Source organism: Eptatretus burgeri, chromosome 3 (assembly GCF_056783735.1).
Source record: "Eptatretus burgeri isolate ZD-2024b chromosome 3, Ebu_testis_v1, whole genome shotgun sequence".
NCBI lineage: Eukaryota > Metazoa > Chordata > Myxini > Myxiniformes > Myxinidae > Eptatretus > Eptatretus burgeri.
Window position 1 is genome coordinate 7539641 of NC_140963.1, and position 22385 is coordinate 7562025.

The 22385-nt window shown below is 38.1% G+C and overlaps 1 protein-coding gene across 1 annotated transcript in view; it reads right to left on the minus strand.

Moving 5' to 3' along the window:
* LOC147029354 (persulfide dioxygenase ETHE1, mitochondrial-like) overlaps nucleotides 1–22385 on the minus strand; it is a 30441-nt gene that overhangs the window by 5656 nt on the left and 2400 nt on the right. The window contains exons 2-5 of the mRNA XM_085872353.1: nucleotides 14436–14580; nucleotides 11432–11580; nucleotides 387–516; nucleotides 7–96 (exon numbers count right to left, since the gene is read on the minus strand). Coding sequence (XP_085728479.1) covers nucleotides 7–96; nucleotides 387–516; nucleotides 11432–11580; nucleotides 14436–14580 — 514 coding nt within the window. The remainder of the gene's footprint in view (nucleotides 1–6; nucleotides 97–386; nucleotides 517–11431; nucleotides 11581–14435; nucleotides 14581–22385) is intronic.

Genomic DNA, 22385 nt, shown 5'->3' on the forward strand with positions numbered 1-22385 from the left:
AATCACCAGTGTAATCATGCGCTGGGTAAAGCAGGCAATCATCTGGTAGAGAAAAGATCTTCTCGTGAACAGACTTGTACAAACGATGAGCACTACCTGAACCCAACACAGAACACGCCCATACATGCATGATAATCCTCAAATAGCAAATTGCAATGACGACAAATATCGGTACAACAATATCCTCAATACATTCAAAATAGACAATGCAACACCAAGCATTGATAAGAGCTGCAATGGCATATTTGGTATCACAATTAACCTGATATAACAAGGTTGGTTTGGTTATGCGGGAATGAAAGCATTATGTTAATATCCCATGTGACTAAAACCAACCATCTCGTTACTACATGTGACCTTTGTTTGTTGTCATCTTATCTGCTTACCCTGCTGGAAGTCTGTTCGGCCACAGCCACGGATCAAGAGGGCATCTCCAGTGAAAGCCATGCTCTGGTCTGACATCACAAATGTGAGGCAGCCATCTGTGTGACCCGGTGTTGATCGCACTTCCAGGGTCTGTGTTCATGCAAGGGAAGGGAAGAGTTTTCGTTTCTAACCTCACCTATCGCAACACCATAAATCTCAATAAAACTGGTTCAAGATTTTTCTGTCCATTTCTGGGATCAACTGTCCAAAGTAACGGAGAGTGTGGGAGAGAAGTGAAAAAGAGAGTGCTGGCAGGATGGAGTGGGTGGAGAAGAGTTGCAGGAGTGATTTGTGACAGAAGGGTAGCTGCAAGAGTGAAGGGGAAAGTATATAAGACGGTAGTGAGACCAGCTATGTTGTATGGTTTGGAGGCGGTGGCACTAACAAAAAGACAGGAAGCGGAGCTGGATGTGGCAGAGTTAAAGATGCTGCGATTCTCGTTGGGAGTGACGAGCATGGATAGGATAAGAAATGAGTACATGAGAGGGAGAGCACAGGTAGGACGGTTTGGAGACAAAGTGAGAGAGGCGAGATTGAGATGGTTTGGACATATGCACAGGAGGGAAGCGGAATTTATCGGGAGAAGGATGCTGAGGGTGGAGCCGCCAGGCAGGAGGAGAAGAGGAAGGCCAAAGAAGAGGAATTAGAACGTGAATACATCTTTTAAGGATATTACATAAGAACGTGAATACATCTTTTTAGGATATTACATTAGAACATGAATACACACATTAACTATATCACATTAGAATGTGAATAAATCTATGAACTATATTACATTGGAATATGAATACACACATTAACTATATTTCATTAGAATGTGAATAAATCTATGAACTATATTACATTAGAACGTGAATACATCCATGAACTATATTATATAAGAACGTGAATACACATATGAACTATATTATATTGGAACATGAATACATCTATGAACTATATTATATTAGAACGTGAATACATCTATCAACTATATTATATAAGAACGTGAATACCTCAATTAACTAGATTATATTAGAATGTGAATACATCTATTAACTATATTATATTGGAACAGTAATACATCCATTAACTGTATGAAATTAGAACGTGAATACATCTATTAACTTTATTGCATGAGAACGTGAATACATCTATTAACTCTATTATATGAGAATGTGAATAGATATATCAACTATATTACATTAGAATGTGAATACCTCAATTAACTATATTACATGAAAACGTGAATACATATATTAACTTTATTACATGAGAACGTGAATACATCTCTTAACTATATTACATTAGAACGTGAATACATACATTAACTATATCATATTAGAACGTGAATACCTCAATAAACTATATTATATTAGAACGTGAATACATCTATGAACTATATTATATTATAACGTGAATGCATCTATAAACTATATTACATTAGAATGTGAATATCTCAATTAACTATATTATATGAAAACATGAATACATATATTAACTTTATTACATGAGAACGTGAATACATACATTAACTATATCATATTAGAACGTGAATACCTCAATAAACTATATTATATTAGAACGTGAATACATCTATGAACTATATTATATTAGAACGTGAATGCATCTATAAACTATATTACATTAGAATGTGAATACATCGATTAACTATATTACATTAGAACGTGACTACATCTATGAACTATATTATATTAGAACGTGAATACATCTATTAACTCTATTATATGAGAAAGTGAATAGATATATCAACTATATTACATTAGAATGTGAATACCTCAATTAACGATATTATACGAGAACGTGAATACATGTATTAACTATATTATATTGGAACGTGAATATTTCTATTAACTATATAATATGACAACGTGAATACATCTATTAACTATATTATATTAGAAAGTGAATACATCTATTAACTATATGATATTAGAACATGAATACATCTTTTCACGATCTTCTATTCGAACGTGAATACGTCCAATAACTAAATTATATTATAAAGTGAATTCATCTATCAACTGTATTACATTAGAACATGAATACATCTATTAATATGAACTATATTACTTTAGAACAGGAATACATCTATCAACTATATCATATTAGAACATGAATACATCTATGAACAATATGATATTAGAATGTGAATGCATCCATTAATGATATTATCTTAGAACATGAATACACATATTAACTATTTGACATTAGAACGTGAATACATCTATGAACTATATTATATTAGAACGTGAATACATATATTAACTTTATTACATTAGAACGTGAATACATATATTAACTTTATTACATTAGAACGTGAATACATCTATTAACTATATTACATTAGAACATGAATACATACATTAACTATGTCATTTTAGAACGGGAAACATATTAACTATATTCTATTAGAACATGAATAAATCTATGAACTATATTACATTAGAACGTGAATACATCTATTAACGATATTACATGAGAACGTGAATACACACATTAACTATATTACATTAGAATGTGAATAAATCTATGAACTATATTACATTAGAACATGAATACACACATGAACTATATTTCATTACAACATGAATACATCTCTTTACTATGTTACATTAGAACGTGAATACACATATTAACTCTATTATATGAGAACATGAATACATCTATGAACTATATTATATTAGAACGTGAATACATCTATTAACTTTATTACATTAGAATGTGAATACATCTATCAACGATATCATATTAGAACATGAATACATCTATGAACAATATGATATTAGAACGTGAATACATCCATTAACAATATTGTATTAGAACGTGAATACATTTCTCAACTATATTACATTAGAACGTGAATACATCTATTAACTATATTACATTAGAACATGAATACACATTAACTATATGACATTAGAACGTGAATACATCTAGGAACTATATTATATTAGAACGTGAATACATATATTAACTATATTACATTAGAACGTGAATACAAATATTAACTTTATTACATTAGAAAGTGAATACATCTATTAACTATATTACATTAGAACATGAATACACATTAACTATATGACATTAGAACGTGAATACATCTAGGAACTATATTATATTAGAACGTGAATACATATATTAACTTTATTACATTAGAACGTGAATACAAATATTAACTTTATTACATTAGAAAGTGAATACATCGATTAACTATATTACATTAGAATGTGAATACATCTATTAACTATATTACATTAGAATGTGAATACATCGATTAATTATATTAAATTAGAACATGAATACTCACTATAATATCTTAGAAGATGATTGCATCTATTAATTATATTACATTAGAATGTGAATACATCGATTTACTATATTACATTAGAACGTGAATGCATCAATGAACTATATTATATTAGAACGTGAATACATCTATTAACTATATTTTAATTGAACGCGAATACCTCAGTAACTATATTATATTAGAACGTGAATACATCTATTAATCCTGGTGTTGGTGCAGTGGTGAGGGCAGCGGCTTGGGATCCAAAAGGTCCTGAGTTCAAGCCCCGTTGTGCCACTGAATTAATACACCAGGGGGTTAACTCAGCCCGTCATCCTTCCGAGGTCGGCGAATTGAGTACCAGTGTACTGGGCCGGTGAAAACCCCGGTTAAAATAGGTGTACCATATCCCTGTGTCGTAAGAGGCGACCAGGGTTGCGTCAGGAAGGGCATCCGGCGTAAAACATGTGCGAAATCAGTATGCGGATCATAAGGATGATCCGCTGTGGCAACCCCAAAAAGGGAGCAGCCGAAAGAAGAAGAAGAAGAAGAGTGAATACATCTATTATTATTATATTAGAACATGAATACTAACTATAATATCTTAGAACATGAATACATCCATTAACTATGTTAGATTAGAACGTGAATACATCTATTAATGATATTACATTAGAACGTGAATACACATTAACTATATAATATTAGAACGTGAATACATCTATTAATTATATTACATTAGAACGTTAATACATATATTAACTATATTGTATGAGAACGTGAATACATCCATTAACTATGTTACATTAGAATGTGAATACACATATTAACTATATTATATTAGAACGTGAATACATCTGTTAACTTTATTGCATGAGAACGTGAATACATCCATTAACTATATTGTATTAGAACGTGAATACATCCATTAACTATGTTACATTAGAACGTGAATGCATCTATAAACGATATTACATTAGAACGTGAATACACATTAACTATATTATATTAGAACATGAATACTAACTATAATATCTTAGAACATGAATACATCTATTAACTATATTATATGAAAACGTGAATACATGCATTAACTATTTTATATTACAACGTGAATACATCTATTAACTGTATTACATTAGAATGTGAATACATCAATTAACTAGATTACATTAGAACGTGAATACATCCATGAACTATATTATATTAGAACGTGAATACATCGATTAACTATATTGTATTAGAACATGAATACATCGATTAATTACGTAATATTAGAACATGAATACTAACTATAATATCTTAGAACATGAATACATCTATTAACTATATAATATGAGAACGTGAATACATGCATGAACTATATTGTATTAGAACGTGAATACATCCATCAACTATATTACATTAAAACGTTAATACATCTATTAACTATATGATATTAGAACGTGAATACATCCATTAACTATATTACATTAGAACGTGAATACATCTATTAACGATATTACATTAGAACGTGAATACACATTAACCATATTATATTACAATGTGAATACATCTATTAATTGTATTACATCAGAACGTTAATACATACATTAACTATATTGTATGAGAACGTGAATACATCCATTAACTATGTTACATTAGAATGTGAATACACACATTAACTATATTATATTAGAACGTGAATGCATCTATTAACTTTATTGCATGAGAACGTGAATACATCCATTAACTATCTTGTATTACAACGTGAATACATCCATTAACTATGTTACATTAGAACGTGAATACATCTATTAACGATATTACATTAGAACGTGAATACACATTAACTATATTATATGAGAACGTGAATACATCTATTAATTATATTATATTAGAACATGAATACTAACTATAATATCTTAGAACATGAATACATCTATTCACTATATTATTTGACAACGTGAATACATGCATTAACTATATTATATTAGAACGTGAATACATCTATTAACTATATTACAGAGAACGTGAATTCATCAATTAACTAGATTACATTAGAACGTGAATACATCCATGAACTATATTATATTAGAACGTGCATACATCTATTAACTACATTTTATTAGAACGCGAATACCTCAATTAACTTTATTGTATTAGAACATGAATGCATCGATTAATTATGTAATATTAGAACATGAATACTAACTATGATATCTTAGAACATGAATACATCGATTAACTATATAATATGAGAACGTGAATACATGCATAAACTATATTATAACGTGAATACATCCATCAACTATATTACATTAAAACGTTAATACATCTATTAACTATATTGTATAAGAACGTGAATACATCCATTAACTATATTATATTAGAACATGAATACCTCTATTAATTATATAATATTAGAACATGAATACTAACTTTAATATCTTAGAACGTGACTTCACATATTAACTATATTATACAAGAACAGGAATACATCTATTAACTATATTATATTAGAACGTGAATACATCTATTAACTTTATTACATGAGAACATGAATACATACATTAACTATATTGTATTAGAACGTGAATACATCCATTAACTATGTTACATGAGAACGTGAATACATCTATTAACGATATTACATGAGAAAGTGAATACACATTAACTATATTATATTGGAACAGGAATACATCTTTTAAACTATATTTTATTAGATCGTGAATACATCTATTAACTTTATTGCATGAGAACCGGAATACATCTATTAACTATATTATATTAGAACGTGAAATCACATATCAACTAAATTACATTAGAATGTGAATACATCAATTAACTATATTATATTAGAACGTGAATATTTATATTAACTATATTATTTGAGAACGTGAATATCTCTATTAACTATATTATATTAGAAAGTGAATACATCTTTTCACTATATGACATTAGAACGTGAATACATCTATGAACTATATTATATTAGAACATAAATAAATCTTTTAACTATATGATATTAGAAAGTGAGTACATCCATTAACTATATTGTATTAGAACGTGAATGCATATATCAACTATATTACATTAGAATGTGAATACCCCGATTAACTATATTACATTAGAACATGAATACATACATTAACTATGTCATTTTAGAACGGGAAACATATTAACTATATTATATTAGAACATGAATAAATCTATGAACTATATTACATTAGAACGTGAATACACACATTAACTATATTACATTAGAATGTAAATAAATCTATGAACCATATTACATTAGAACATGAATACACACATTAACTATATTTCATTAGAATGTGAATACATCTATTAACGATATTACATTAGAACGTGAATACACACATTAACTATATTACATTAGAATGTGAATGAATCTATGAACTATATTACATTAGAACATGAATACATCTCTTTACTATGTTACATTAGAACGTGAATACACATATTAACTCTATTATATGAGAACATGAATACATCTATGAACAATATGATATTACAACGTGAATACATCCATTAACGATATTGTATTAGAACGTGAATACATATATCAACTATATTACATTAGAACGTGAATACATCTATTAACTATATTACATTAGAACATGAATACACATATTAACGATACGACATTAGAACGTGAATACATCTCTGAACTAGATTATATTAGAACGTGAATACATATATTAACTTTATTACATTAGAACGTGAATACAAATATTAACTTTATTACATTAGAAAGTGAATACATCTATTAACTATATTACATTAGAACGTGAATACATACATTAACTATATCATATTAGAATGTGAATACCTCAATAAACTATATTATATTAGAACGTGAATACATCTATTAACTATATTACATTAGAACGTGAATACATCGATTAATTATATTAAATTAGAACATGAATACTAACTATAATATCTTAGAAGATGAATACATCTATTAATTATATTATATGAGAGTGTGAATACATCTATTCACTAGATTATATAAGAACGTGAATACATCTATAAACTTTATTACATTAGAATGTGAATACATCGATTTACTTTATTACATTAGAACATGAATACATCAATGAACTATATTATATTAGAACGTGAATAAATCTATTAACTATATTTTAATTGAACGCGAATACCTCAGTAACTATATTATATTAGAACGTGAATACATCTATTAATCCTGGTGTTGGCGCAGTGGTGAGGGCAGCGGCTTGGGATCCAAAAGGTCCTGAGTTCAAGCCCCGTTGGGCCACTGAATTAATACACCAGGGGGTTGACTCAGCCCGTCATCCTTCCGAGGTCGGCGAATTGAGTACCAGTGTACTGGGCCGGTGAAAACCCCGGTTAAAATAGGTGTACCATATCCCTGTGTCGTAAGAGGCGACCAGGGTTGCGTCAGGAAGGGCATCCGGCGTAAAACATGTGCGAAATCATTATGCGGATCATACGGATGATCCGCTGTGGCGACCCCTAAAAGGGAGCAGCCGAAAGAAGAAGAAGAAGAAGAAGAAGAGTGATTACTATTATTATTATTATTATATGAGAACACGAATACTAACTATAATATCTTAGAACATGAATACATCTATTAACTATATGATATGATAACGTGAATACATCCATTAACTATATTACATTAAAACGTTAATACATATATTAACGATATTGTATTGGAATGTGAATACATCCATTAACTATGTTAGATTAGAACGTGAATACATCTATTAACGATATTACATTAGAACGTGAATACACATTAACTATATTATATTAGAACGTGAATACATCTATTAATTATATTACATTAGAACGTTAATACATATATTAACTATATTGTATGAGAACGTGAATACATCCATTAACTATGTTGCATGAGAGTGTGAATACACATATTAACTATATTATATTAGAACGTGAATACATCTATTAACTTTATTGCATGAGAACGTGAATACATCCATTAACTATATTGTATTAGAACGTGAATACATCCATTAACTATGTTCCATTAGAACGTGAATACATCTATTAACGATATTACATTAGAACGTGAATACACATTAACTATATTATATTAGAACGTGAATACATCTATTAATTATATTATATTAGAACATGAATACTAACTATAATATCTTAGAACATGAATACATCTATTAACTATATTATATGAAAACGTGAATACATGCATTAACTATTTTATATTACAACGTGAATACATCTATTAACTATATTACATTAGAATGTGAATACATCAATTAACTAGATTATATTAGAACGTGAATACATCTATTAACTATATTTTATTAGAACGCGAATACCTAAATTAACTATATTGTATTAGAACATGAATACATCGATTAATTATGTAATATTAGAACATGAATACTAACTATAATATCTTAGAACATGAATACATCTATTAACTATATAATATTAGAACGTGAATACATCTATTTACGATATATTAGAACATGAATACAGTTATTAACTATAATATATTAGAACGTGAATACATCTATTAACTATGCTATATTAGAACATGAATACATCTATGGCAGTGAACGGCTGTCTTGAAGACTGGCAAGAAAGAATAAGATTGAAGAGAATATGGAAGTTGATTCCACAGGCGGGGAAAAAGAGGAACAAATGAGTGGAGGAAAGCAGTGAATCTGGATTTTGAGTGTTTCACCAAAAGGGGGTTGATGGTAGACAGAGTGTGCAATGCAGGAACCTGGAGGTGACAAAGCCTGAAAGGAGCAGAGGGATGAAAAAAAATGAGGCAGAAGAAGACAGAGACCACTGAACTGTCTGCAATGGAAAAGAGATCCACTCATCTTCATCACAGAATATTCTAATGATCTTGAAGGCCTTGGTTTCCACAGTGTCAGGCTGAGGAAGTTGTGAGGCAGAGGAGCCAGCCAAGAGGGGAGAGCAATATTCCATTAAGCCAAGGATGAAGGCCTTGTATGTGGGTAGGAGGTCAGGTATAGCAAGGAAGGACTTTGGATGAAGGAGGGATGACCAGTCGATGACTGGCTTTGTCGGCCAACTTTGACATGTGGTTTGCCCAAGAAAGATTATGGCAGATAGTGAGACCCAGGAGTTTGAGATAATATTTGAGTTAAATCCTCAAGAGGATTGTTAAGAGACAGAGACAGAGACAGAGACAGAGACAGAGACAGAGACAGAGAGAGGATTTGTCAGGATTGAAAGACACCAACTGTGTTTCTATCAAAGTCTGAAGAGAATGGAGAGGCTCCTGCTTCTGTATCTGGAGGAGGATAGAGATCATGCCAAAGGGTGGCGTCATCAGCAAATATGTAAATGGGGATTTAGTGAGTCAGACAAATCGTTGATCAAGACCAGGAATGGGACTGGGCCAGGAACACTGCCTTGGGACATTGCAGCCTTAACAGGGAGAGGATATGAAAATATTCCATTGAGAGTCACACATTAGTGAAGAGAGTAAAGAAAGTCAGTGTGTGGAGTTGGCCTTCAATGCTACAGCAGAGAGCTTGGAGAATAAGACAACATTCCAGATTACATCAAATGCACGAGATATGTCCAGAGAGAGGGCTCTGAACTCATGTCTGATATTGAAGGCCTCCATTCATTGTTGAGCAAGTAAATGCAGCATGAAAAAAGTAGAGTGAACTGGTCTCAATCCAAATTGGTGATCTGAGATAAGGAAGAATTTCATATCAACTGTGATGATTGATTCCAAGACTTTGCTGATGATTGGAAGTAAGCTGATAAGTTTGTCATTGAGTTGCTCTGTTTTTGCACCTTTTATGTAGTGGAGTGATGTTGGCCAATTTTCAAGCAGATAGAAGATGACCTCGGGCAGATGACAGGCTGAAAAGGGCAGAGTGGATATGAAAGAGTAGCAGTGCAGGTTCATCGGCAAGGTGAGCTGATGCCATCCGGTGCAGTTGCAGAGTCAGAGTTGAGGGAGGCCAGAAACTTCTCCACCTTCTCAGGTACAACAGATAGTGTCCAGGAGCAGTTGGGTGCAACTAGCTTGGGTGGGTACAGACAATGAGTTGGGGATACAAGATCTGTAAGCTAACACAAAATTGAGGCATTCAGCCTTCTCGGGAGTAGAATTGACTGTTGTGCCACTTGAAGAGAGGGAAGGGATGGAAGGGGAACATGCACCAGAAAGAGACTTAACAAGGTACTACCATGTTTTAGTGGAGGGAGACAAGTTTGAAAGTTCAATCTTGAGGTTGCACAGATGTTTTTACTGGCTCTCCTGAGAGTGGACATACACTCTTGCGAGTTTTGTGAAATGATCTGAGATTACCTTTGCAGGAACAGGATATGCAAGTTGTTCCAAGGCAATTGCCTCAACACATGATTCAGTGTACCATGGGTGGGAGGGATGGGTAGGATAACTGAAGATGAGATGGGATGGATCTGTGCAATGTCATTTTATAATAAATGTGAATCGTATCGTATCCAATTTCAATAATTTTATGGCTTATCTCCTTTCTTTCAATTTGACCTTGTTTAATTGCATGTTCATCATTCTCTATCAACTACCCATGTGGATCAACTAAGTCATCCTCAAAAATGTTACATTCCAAACCCACATACACACAAAAAAAAAAAAAAAAAAAAAAAAAACTTTATCAGAGTTTATTCTCCATCATGAGAGCTGTCCAATATGCTTACAAAGTCTCCAAAGGAAATTGTTTCTCCTTCCTTCAGGTGCTTGTCAGCTCGGGCACTGCTGGCGGCCCCAATGGCAGATTGACATTTGGGAAACAGAGTCTTGAGTGCCGCTGTTCCCGTCACATGGTCAGCATGACAGTGTGTGTTAACTGCACACATGCACAAATTTATAAGCACCGGCAGTCATGTTCTACATGGTTCCATAATGCAATTGTCATGCACACATATGCTTGAAAAAACTCGAAGGGAAACTGAACTCAAATGTGTAAAGCTGAGAATTACTACGTGTGATCATTATAAAAATAACACACACACACACACACACACACACACACACACACACACACACACACACACACACACACACACACACACACACACCAGTCTGAATTACCCTAGAGGGACGGCGAGTCTTTAAGGACCACGATCGCCTTATTTAAGGCATGGCCAGAGTGGGAGTGGCAACCACAGTTATGGAACTCATGGGAGCACCACGGAAGCTCCGCTAGAGGTTCCGTGTGAGATTGGCGTGAGCTCTGCGTGAGCACCGCAGAGGGTCGCAGCATGTTTGGAGAGTTCACGGCACAAGTATAGGTACTGGCAGGAAGGTTGAAGTCGAGGTCAGTGGGGGAACCACCTGGTCCAGAGGATATGTAAATGAGCAGGGCAACAAAGGAGACAGAGCTGGCAGTTTGACGTGAGACAGTTTTAGAATTAGAAGGGATTAGTGACACTACTGTCATTAAAAGCTATTTCTTCAAGAAAATGGGTCCTGACTTATTGTCTGTTCTGATGGCAGCACAAGACTGCTGAGGCATTTGGCCAGCACGGATTTGTTTTCCAAGTTTGATCTTGGGTGTGGTTATGCAACGTTGGTTCTGCTCGACCGACTGACTGAGGTCTGATGCATAAACTGCCGGCTTGGTACTCACTTGTAATTGGATGTTTGCATATGGTAACATCACTCTGGGCATGGGATCCTGTGGGAAGTTATGGGGTGACTGACGATCGTGGTCTCTTAAAGACTCGCCGTCCTCTCAGTTATCAAGATGCAATGTCTGTCACAACCTATATGTACATGAGAATGCATCATTGCACAGTAAATTTCCCAATAATCTATCCCTATGAAAGGAAAAAATGTGTGTGTGCATGTATGTGTGTGTGCATGTATGTGTGTGGGTGTGTGTGTGTGCATGTATGTGTGTGGGTGTGTGTGTGTTCTATGCATGGCCACATCTTTTAATTTACAAACTCCAAACTCGGAGCAAAAATACAACTTGTGTCGGGTTAAGAAAGGCTGTGTTGCCCCACGCGAGTGTGTGGGGCGGAGGGGGGCATAAAGTCTCAAATTCTCAATCTGGAAAATTATTGCTATCAACTCCACAAATCCATGATTACTGCACACCTCAACTCTTTTGTTCTTCTTTTCTCCCATTTGTGGAACCACCTGTCTGAGGCTGTTCAATCCTACTCTTCACCCAGGGACTCAAGTAGGCAGTGCACCACCATCTCATGTCATTCCCATGCAAATATAGGGCAATTTCGGCCATGAGCCAGGCCCGGTAATTTTTGGCCACCAGTACCGTCCGAGGGGAATGATGCTCATTATAATTTTTGGCAGGGTATCTATCTCTACAGTGAGAAACTATGTGATAGCATTGCATTGGTGGTAGCCTTTTGTGTGTTATTAGCCACTTAGTGGTCCCATTTTGTAAAAAGAAGTGTTCACTACCAAAATGTGTGTGTTTGTCAAACGGACTGTGAAGCAGCAATACGTGCAGCTTGCCAGACTGTGAGAACCAGGCATCCATCTTTGAGTCAGCCGATGGGGAAAGTTTAGATGAGGATATTGAAGAACTGGATAATGATTATGATTTTAAAGTTCATCTTGCACATATACCACTTACAATCAGTGCACATGATCAGAGGTGTCTTAGAAACTATAAAGGACCCAACTTTGGTTCATAAGACAATATGTTTATCAGCAACACATTGGGCCATAGGTAATGGCCTTGTTCGTGTGGAACACCACATTTGTGTTTCTATTCTGTAATTTTATGCCCGACAACAGAAGATTGTGTTTCGTTTTCACCTTTGACTCATTCATCAGATTGCACATGATTAACCATCTTGCTACTGTCTTATTGGTTTATATTGTGTAATACAGGTGTTTGATACATTCATATGTGCATTATTGAGTATCTAAATCCCAGAAATTCTGTATTTTTTGAGAAATTACACGGAAAAAAAAACATTAATCTTGTTCATGAACATGCTATCATTTACCTTTGTTTGATTCTTGGAAAGTATCCTTCAATAACAACAGGGAAAATATCATGACATTGACCAAACTCCATAAATCTGTCCAAAGTAGGTATTTTTTTCATTTGGGGGGGGGGGGGTGGGGTAACATTGTCTGCTATACTGATCTTAATATACAACATACAAAAAAGAAATTTAGATTTTTGGATTTCTTAATAAATTGGCTAAACACCCATGAAATTGTATTGTTCCAGAACTTTTATTTACTTTCCACAGTAAATGATAGACAAATACTTTTCTAAAGGCGGTACGATTTATCACACAGGAAATAGACACTGATATGTGTCACCAATGACATACCTTTCAACCTAGCACTTTTTGTGCTAAACCTAGCATGTTTAGCACTTTGTTGGAAGCAAATGATCCGAGCAAAAGGTGAGACAAATTTCAATGTTAATGTTTGACTGATAAAAAAAAAAAATGTTGTTAAGCTGAAGTAGGATGTCTTACCTTGTACTGGCCATTTTGCACAAAAGCATATTTAAGAGTAGGCATATAAACAGGGTAATAACGCACAAAAAGCTACCACTGATGCAATACTATCAAATATTTTCTCACTCTCGGGTTGTACGAGTATGCCTTGCCAAAAATCAGTGTGAGAATTATTCCCCCCAGAAGGTACCGACCAACCCTAATGGCTCATGTACTACGAGGAAAGTGCAATCACCGGGCGAGTACATACTTGCATACTTGAGATTTAAACCCAATTCCTGCACCAGCTTCGCATCTCGACGGGCTGTTTCTCGTACTGGATCCAGAATGACCGCTTCGTGGGTATTCTTGCACGCCAGCAGATAGGAGTATGTGCAACTTTCCGGTTCAAATAACTTGGTTTCATAATAGAGGGGAGGAGATAAACATAATGAAAAAGCAGCATTAATGCAGGGCATTAATAATTATTTATAAAATAAATCATGGAATTTTGGGGTATGGAAGCATGGCGAGATCGAAACTTGAAGAGTGCCCCAAGTAAGCACTCCAATGACACGGTTGAAGAAACTTTGAAAAACTAAACATTTAATATTCACCTCCGCCACCGAAGGTGAAGAAGGTTATGTTTTCACCCCTTCCTATCTGTTTGTCTGTGTACAGGATATCTCAAAAAATTATAGACGGATTGAGATGAAACTTGGTGGATATGTTGCATGTTTGACAAGGAAGAATTGATTCAATTTTGGTGAAGATCCGGATTTGACATTTTCTTAATGTGATTCTTCACCATTGAGCGATATGGCTAAACTGATTTTTAGCATGATATCTCAAAAAGTTGTGGATGGATCCAGATGAAATTTTGTGGACAGTTTGTGACAAGGACAAACTAATTAGATTTTGGTGAAGATCCAGATCCGGATCCTGCAACTACAATATTTTAAGTGATTCCTCACCATTGAGAGATCGGGTGAAACAGTTACATAGCACGATATCTCAAAAAGTTATGGACAGATTCAGATAAAATTAATGGACACAGTGTGTGTGTGTGTGTGTGTGTGTGTGTGTGTGTGTGTGTGTGTGTGTATGTGTGTGTGTATGTGTGTGTGTGTGTGTGTGTGTGTGTGTGTGTGTGTGTGTGTGTGTGTGTGTGTGTGTGTGTGTGTGTGTGTGTGTGTGTGTGTGTGTGTGTGTGTGTGTGTGTGTTGGATGAATTGATTCGATTTTGCTAAAGATTTGAATCCGGATCTGAATAGAAGACTTGTTTAATTTATGAAGCGATTCTTCACCATTGAGAGATAGGCCCAAAAACGATATATCGCATGATATTTCAAAAATGTATTGGGCAAGATATTGTTGCGGGCCAGAGGGGTCGGGTGAGAAGACCACGAGGTGGGGGAAAGCTACGTCGATTCCCACCAGACTCCACGGAATTGTAGGCCGTCGCTCACGGATAATTCCATGACGCGGCGGGTCGCTTAACAAACCGTGGACGCCAATAACTCAAGTTTCAATTAGATTGGACCAGTGGTTGTCGAGAAACAGCGGTCTCTCTCACACACACACACACACACACACACACACACCTGGAATTATAGCGAACACAGTGAGCTTCATACTTAACGCGTACACATAGAGAATAGGAAACAACAACGACCACAACAACAACACAATACCCCTGACGATTTTGAATCCGTGTCATTGGCTATGACCCTTCTGTTTCCGGTGTTTTTTTAAAAACGCTGTGCGGTGTATAAACACGATTGGGTTTTATTTCTATCTTGTGAATATTACTTAACGCATGCACATGAGAGAATAGGACACAACACAATACCATGGCAATTTGGAATCTGTGTGGTTGGCTATGACCCTTTTGCTTCCGTTTTTTTTTTTTCCGGTTTTTGTCATGGGGAATGATGCATTCCGGGAGATAAAGGCATCGTCGGAGACATGAAAGACCCAAATATCAGACATGGTGTATATTTCCTCCACTGATTTTAATAAAGATATCTCCCGCATCATCAAAAAATAATTTTTAATCGTGATTTACATTATTTGATCGCGGATCCCGAATCCAGGCCGAAGTAACCGGAAATTGCGTATACAGTTGTGAACAAGTTATGCGTAAAGTCAGAAGCGAATGTGAGAAGAATAGTACGTTCGCTTCTCGTATTTATTTTTTTTAGATGAGATCCTGTTCTAGGCGGTGTAGTTGTCGTTGTGAAGGTTATGTTGAGGTAATATTAATTTTTTTGGATGAGATCCTGTTCTCGGCGGTGTCGTTGTCGTTGTGAAGGTAATGTTGAGGGAATTTTTTTTTTCAGATGAGATCCTGTTCTCGGCGGTGTAGTTGTCGTTGTGAAGGTAATGTTGAGGGAATATTAATTTTTTTAGATGAGATCCTGTTCTCGGTGTACTCTATGGGCGGAGCCCGAGTCACGGTTGGGGGTGGTCGCATGGTTGTGGCTTCATATGCCGCGACTCGCCCACTGGGGACTTGTAGCACCAGTAGCGTCAGAAGCAGCATGTACTGTCATTGGCAGTGTTCTGTAGGTCGTGTGCCTGTAGAGTGCATCGACTATGTAATAAAGCGGAGTTACGGGCATCGTACGCCCACACTCTCGCTCGTGGCAATAAAGCAGGGTTGTGCTATCCCCTGGCTCGTGTCTGCCTCCGCGCACCTCTACCACAACATTACAGTTTGGTGACGAGTCTGTTTCGGATCGACGTGTGCAGAGTGCCTGGTTCTCATTGGTATTGACTGGGAGTCATTGCCGGAGCAATTGGATTGCAGTGCGTGCGGAGCGCCGGGAAAATCAGCACAGCTCGCGCGGTTCGAGTTCGACCACCTGGCGAGGAGCCCAGGGAAGCGCATCGCAAGTTTCGCGCGCCGCACGCACAGTCTTCGGTGTGGGTCGAGTCCTGCAGCCGGACATCTTGCCGTCGCCTGCGAGTCGCGTCGAGTGAGCGACGGCCACGCTCGGAGTTCGCTTTATTTCTGCTTTGCAAGCCTCGGGAATGGTTTCTGCTATGCCACGGCTAAAGGACGAGGACATTAAGTTCAGCTCAGACGTGGCGTCGGCTGTCGCACAAGCTCTGAGAGATGTCCGGAGCCTCGATGGTCAGTGCGCGGCAGATGATCCGAAGGTCAACGCGAGGTGTCAAGCGCGCAGAGTCTTCGGTGAGGGTCGTGACCGAGCGTTGCAACGCAGTCAGTCGGACGGCGGTCTGAACACTCAGGGACGTCTGCGGTGTGTGTGCCGAGGGTCATTGCCCATCATAACGGGCATGAATGGCGGTGTGCAAAGCGACCCCTACCTCCCGGGTCGAGACCCACTGCCGGTAGGGTGTTTTGTGCATGGCGTACAATTTTACGCCCCGGGTCGAGTCTTGCAGCCTGGGCATAGCGATCCCGGCGACCCGGAGCAGGAGATGCTGCCGAAGTTGAACCTGTTTTCAATTGGTCCGAAGGTGACAAGACCAATGACAGTGGAGGTCGAGATGATCGGGGCGCTGATCGTGTTTCGAGTTGAGTCCGCTCGGGCACTCCCCGGTCTAAGTCTTTTTAGGTCTACCCTCGCATTGCACACATATTCCGGTGAAGCGCTACCGGCGGTTGGCAGGGCACACGTCTTGGTCGCCCATCAAGGTCAGCGGGTCGCGCTCTCGCGGTTCGTGGTGCGAGGGGAGGGGCTCGCCCTTTTGGGCCGGGACTGGCTGGCTAGACTGGATGGCGCCAGCTGGTGGCCTTGGACGGCCAGGCATGGGGGAGGAGGAGGAGTTTCCTGTTTCGGAGTTCGTACCTCCAGGTGCACCTGTGCCTCCTTCGGGGCACGGACCTCTGTTTGGGCCCGGGCCTCCCTCGAGATCCGAGGGCAAGGTTCCGGCGGCAGGAGACGCGACGATGCAACATGGGTTGCTGTTCATTGCTTCCTGTAACGACGATATACGGTTATGGAGCATCGGGAGCCAGGCCAGCTGCGACGAACTCTCGCGCTTCGGTTGCGCTTGTGATACAGTGCGCACCAGTGTCGTTCAGGCGATTTCAACGGGGGATTGGAGCAAGCCGATCGCGTTCAAGAAGTTCGCGGAACGCGACCATCGGCGGTGTCCTCGTCGACGTTCAGATGATGACCGGCACGCAAGTCGCCTCGACGTTGTGACAACCAAGATGCGCACACACGATGTCAATCATAAATTGCTAATTGTTGTGTATTTGATTCTCACTGCACGAGTGATTCAGTTTGGCGTTGTTAAATCCGATGCCGACAGTCCGCGTGTGAGCATAATATGTTTGGTTGGGGTCAATCAATGGGATGACCGATATGATCAATGTGATGTGGAGAACTTGCGGACGATCATTGCGAATAAAGAGGTCTTTCTGATCTTCAGCTGCGAAGGCAGTCCACGGTCCGCTACCCTCTCATGTGTGGGAATTATGCTGGGAGAACGCGCTGTACGTGAAGGGAAGGTTGCATTGGAGCAGACGATGTTTTTGCTGTTGTATGACACTGATATGTCTCCAGGCTACACTGATCGTCCGTTCGGACGTGCATTGAGATCTCGAATGGATTTGATGCGTGGGTTTGTTATGGGATTGATGGTGCGGCTGCCGGCTAACTGTCGGTTTGACTTGCACATGGCACGACGGCGCTGTTCAGCGTCACCCCCACCCCTGATATTGCCAAGGTCAGACGTGCCTGGCGCCAGGGAGCGCAAACCTCTGGTCTCGCCAAGGTCAGCCGCGCTGGCGCCGCGGGGCTTGCAGGCTCGGGATGTTTACCTGATTCGGTCCTGTCTGAGGGAGATGTGCCAACTTGTCGACCGGGGGCATTTGATGGTGCCGGGGGTGGGGGGTTCGCTTGGGGTGTCACCACGACCTCGCCGGGTTGGCGTGAAGGCATTGGCCGCCTGGGGACGCTTCTGCTGCGTAGTGATGCTGTGCTCCCCAACTTGCTTCTTGATGCCTTTAACATGGCCAGGGTTTTGTGGTCTGCAGCCATCATTGGGTCCGTCGTGCGACTCGGTATTCGAGCACCTGTCCACAGAATTTTGGGATCCAAATCGAAAGGATGCATGATGTGCCAGGTTAACACAGCGGCATTGAGGTGGCAGGTTGTGCAGATGTAGCACGTTTTCTTTTGTGTCATCTCATCTGGGTTTGATTCACGGCTACATGATTGATGTCATTTTATTCCTCTTTGCTTGTTTATGTCATAGTTTTTTGTATCATGGTGCCAGTGCGTTTGCTAAATGCCATTTTTGGCACTGGTTGCTTTCTGTGTTGTAGTGCCAATGATTTTTGATGAGTCATTTTTTTTTAATCATGCTTTTAGTGGGGAGGAGTGCACTGTATGGGCGGAGCCCAAGTCACGTGACGTCATCGCCAGCCAGCCGCGCACCGGCCTACGCAGCAACGTGTCCTTTCATTGATTGGTAAATAAATGGCCATAACTTGGGAAGCACTTGTCCGATTAATATCAATCCTTGGAAAGGCACATCCTCAGGTCCCGAGCAATATACCTGGCAAGTTTCAATTAGATCGGACCAGTGGTTGTCGAGAAACAGCAGTCACAGACACACAGACACACACACCTGGAATTATATATACTAGTGGGTGCCCGTAAAAAAAAAAAATAATAATAATAATAATAAATAAATAAACCACACAAGCCGTTTCTTCGCTCTCACGTGCCCGTACGTGCGTAACCCGGAAGTTCGATATTATTCGCAATTTATTTTTAATACCCAATTATTCAATTAGCGCCAACGTATTTTACCTTTTCGCAATGTCGTGGCGAGGAAAAACAAAAAGAGAAGACAAGAGAGAAAAAAAATTTACTTCCTGGTTCGGAGCATACCAGCACTCTGATGTTCCCGAAATTTATACACCGTCTGATATGAAAACGATCATAACTTGGGCCATTGTGTTTATCTATAAATGCGCATAAGAAATTGAGAAATTATTAGAATACACGAACTCATCACTCTCCGGAAGCCCGTACGTTGTAACCCGTAATGGGGAACGTGGCTGTGCTTCCCTTCCCCATCGGCTACGCCCACGCAACAATGTGTCTTCCCATTGGTTTGGTAAATAAATGGCCATGACTTGGGAAGCACTTGTCCGATTAATATCAAACCTTGAAAAGGCACATCCTCAGGTCCCCAGCAATACACCTGGCAAGTTTCAATTAGATCGGACCAGTGGTTGTCGAGAAACAGCGGTCACACACACAGAGAGATTGCTGGAATTACAGAAATATATATATATATATATATATATATATATATATATATATATATATATATATATATATATATATATATATATATATATATATATATATATATATACACATATATATACACATATATATATATACACATATATACACATACATATATATATATATTTTTTTTTTGTTTGTTTGTTTTTGTTGCCTCAGCCTGACCTTAACAATCATCATCATATCATCACTTGCAGTTCCTTCTTTTAAAGCCTCCACACGCTCCTAAAGCTTTAATCCCTCCTGTTGGTTCATGTTTGAAGACGAAGTTTGAATATTTGTTCCTTTACAAGGAAACTTTAACAAGCCTGCACCATTATTTGCATAACCAAAATGGTATTGTTACATTGTTGTTTAAATTATGAGCATCAAGCGAGGAAGCAGCCCGGACGTTTTTGGTTTTTAAAAAAAATCGTCTCCAGTACGACTCGGATGGGGTTGGAACTGCTGCCCTCCCAGACTCAGAGTATTCCACCACCAAAGCTGGTCTACGAAGGAGAGATCTACCTCTTCATACAAGGTCAAGGGTTAGAATACCTTTATAAACTCCTGCTTAATAAAAGTGTCGTTCGAATGCGAACTTCAAAAGTCTAGTATTCCTCATATTGTGTGTGTCTGTGTGTGTCTGTGTGTATCTGTGTGTGTGTCTGTGTGTGTCTGTGTGTGTCTGTAGGATAAATTGATTCGATTTTGGTAAAGATTTGAATCCGGATCTGAATAGAAGACTTGTTTAATTTTTGAAGCGATTCTTCACTATTGAGAGATAGGCCCAAAAACGATATATCGCATGATATTTCAAAAATGTGTTGGGCAAGATATTGTTGCGGGCCAGAGGGGTCGGGTGAGAAGACCACGAGGTGGGGGAAAGCTACGTCGATTCCCACCAGACTCCCCGGAATTGTAGGCCGTCGCTCATGGATAATTCCACGACGCAGCGGGTCGCTTAACAAACCGTGGACGCCAACAACTCAAGTTTCAATTAGATTGGACCAGTGGTTGTCGAGAAACAGCAGTCACACACACACACACACACACACACACACACACACACACACACACACACACACACACACACACACACACACACACACACACACCTGGAATTATAGCGAACGCAGTGAGCTTCATACTTAACGCGTGCACATGAGAGAATAGGAAACAACAACAACCACAACAACAACATGATACCCCTGACGATTTTGAATCCGTGTCGTTGGCTATGACCCTTTTGTTTCAGGTTTTTTTTAAAACGCTGTGCGGTGTATGAACACTATTGGATTTTATTCCTATCTTGTGAATATTACTTAACACGTGCACATGAGAGAATAGGAAACAACACAATTCCATGGCAATTTGGAATCCGTGTGGTTGGCTATGACCCTTTTGCTTGCGGTTTTTTTTTGCTTATGGGTTTTTTTTTTTGTTTCCAGTTTTTGTCATGGGGAATGATGCATGCCGGGAGATAAGGGCATCGTCGGAGACATGAAAGACCCAAATATCAGACATGGTGTATATTTCCTCCACCGATTTTAATAAAGATATCTCCCGCATCATCAAAAAGTAATTTTTAATCGTGATTTACATTATTTGATCGGGGATCCCGAATCCAGGCCGAAGTAACCGGAAATTGCGTATACAGTTGTGAACAAGTTATACGTAAAGTCGGAAGCGAATGTGAGAAGAATTCTACGTTCCCTTCGAGTATTTATTTTTTCAGATGAGATCCTGTTCTAGGCGGTGTTGTTGTCGCTGTGAAAGTAATGTTGAGGTAATATTAATTTTTTTCGATGAGATCTTGTTCTCGGCGGTGTAGTTGTCGTTGTGAAGGTAATGTTGAGGAATTTTTTTTCTTTCAGATGAGATCCTGTTCTCGGCGGTGTAGTTGTCATTGTGAAGGTAATGTTGAGGAATTTTTT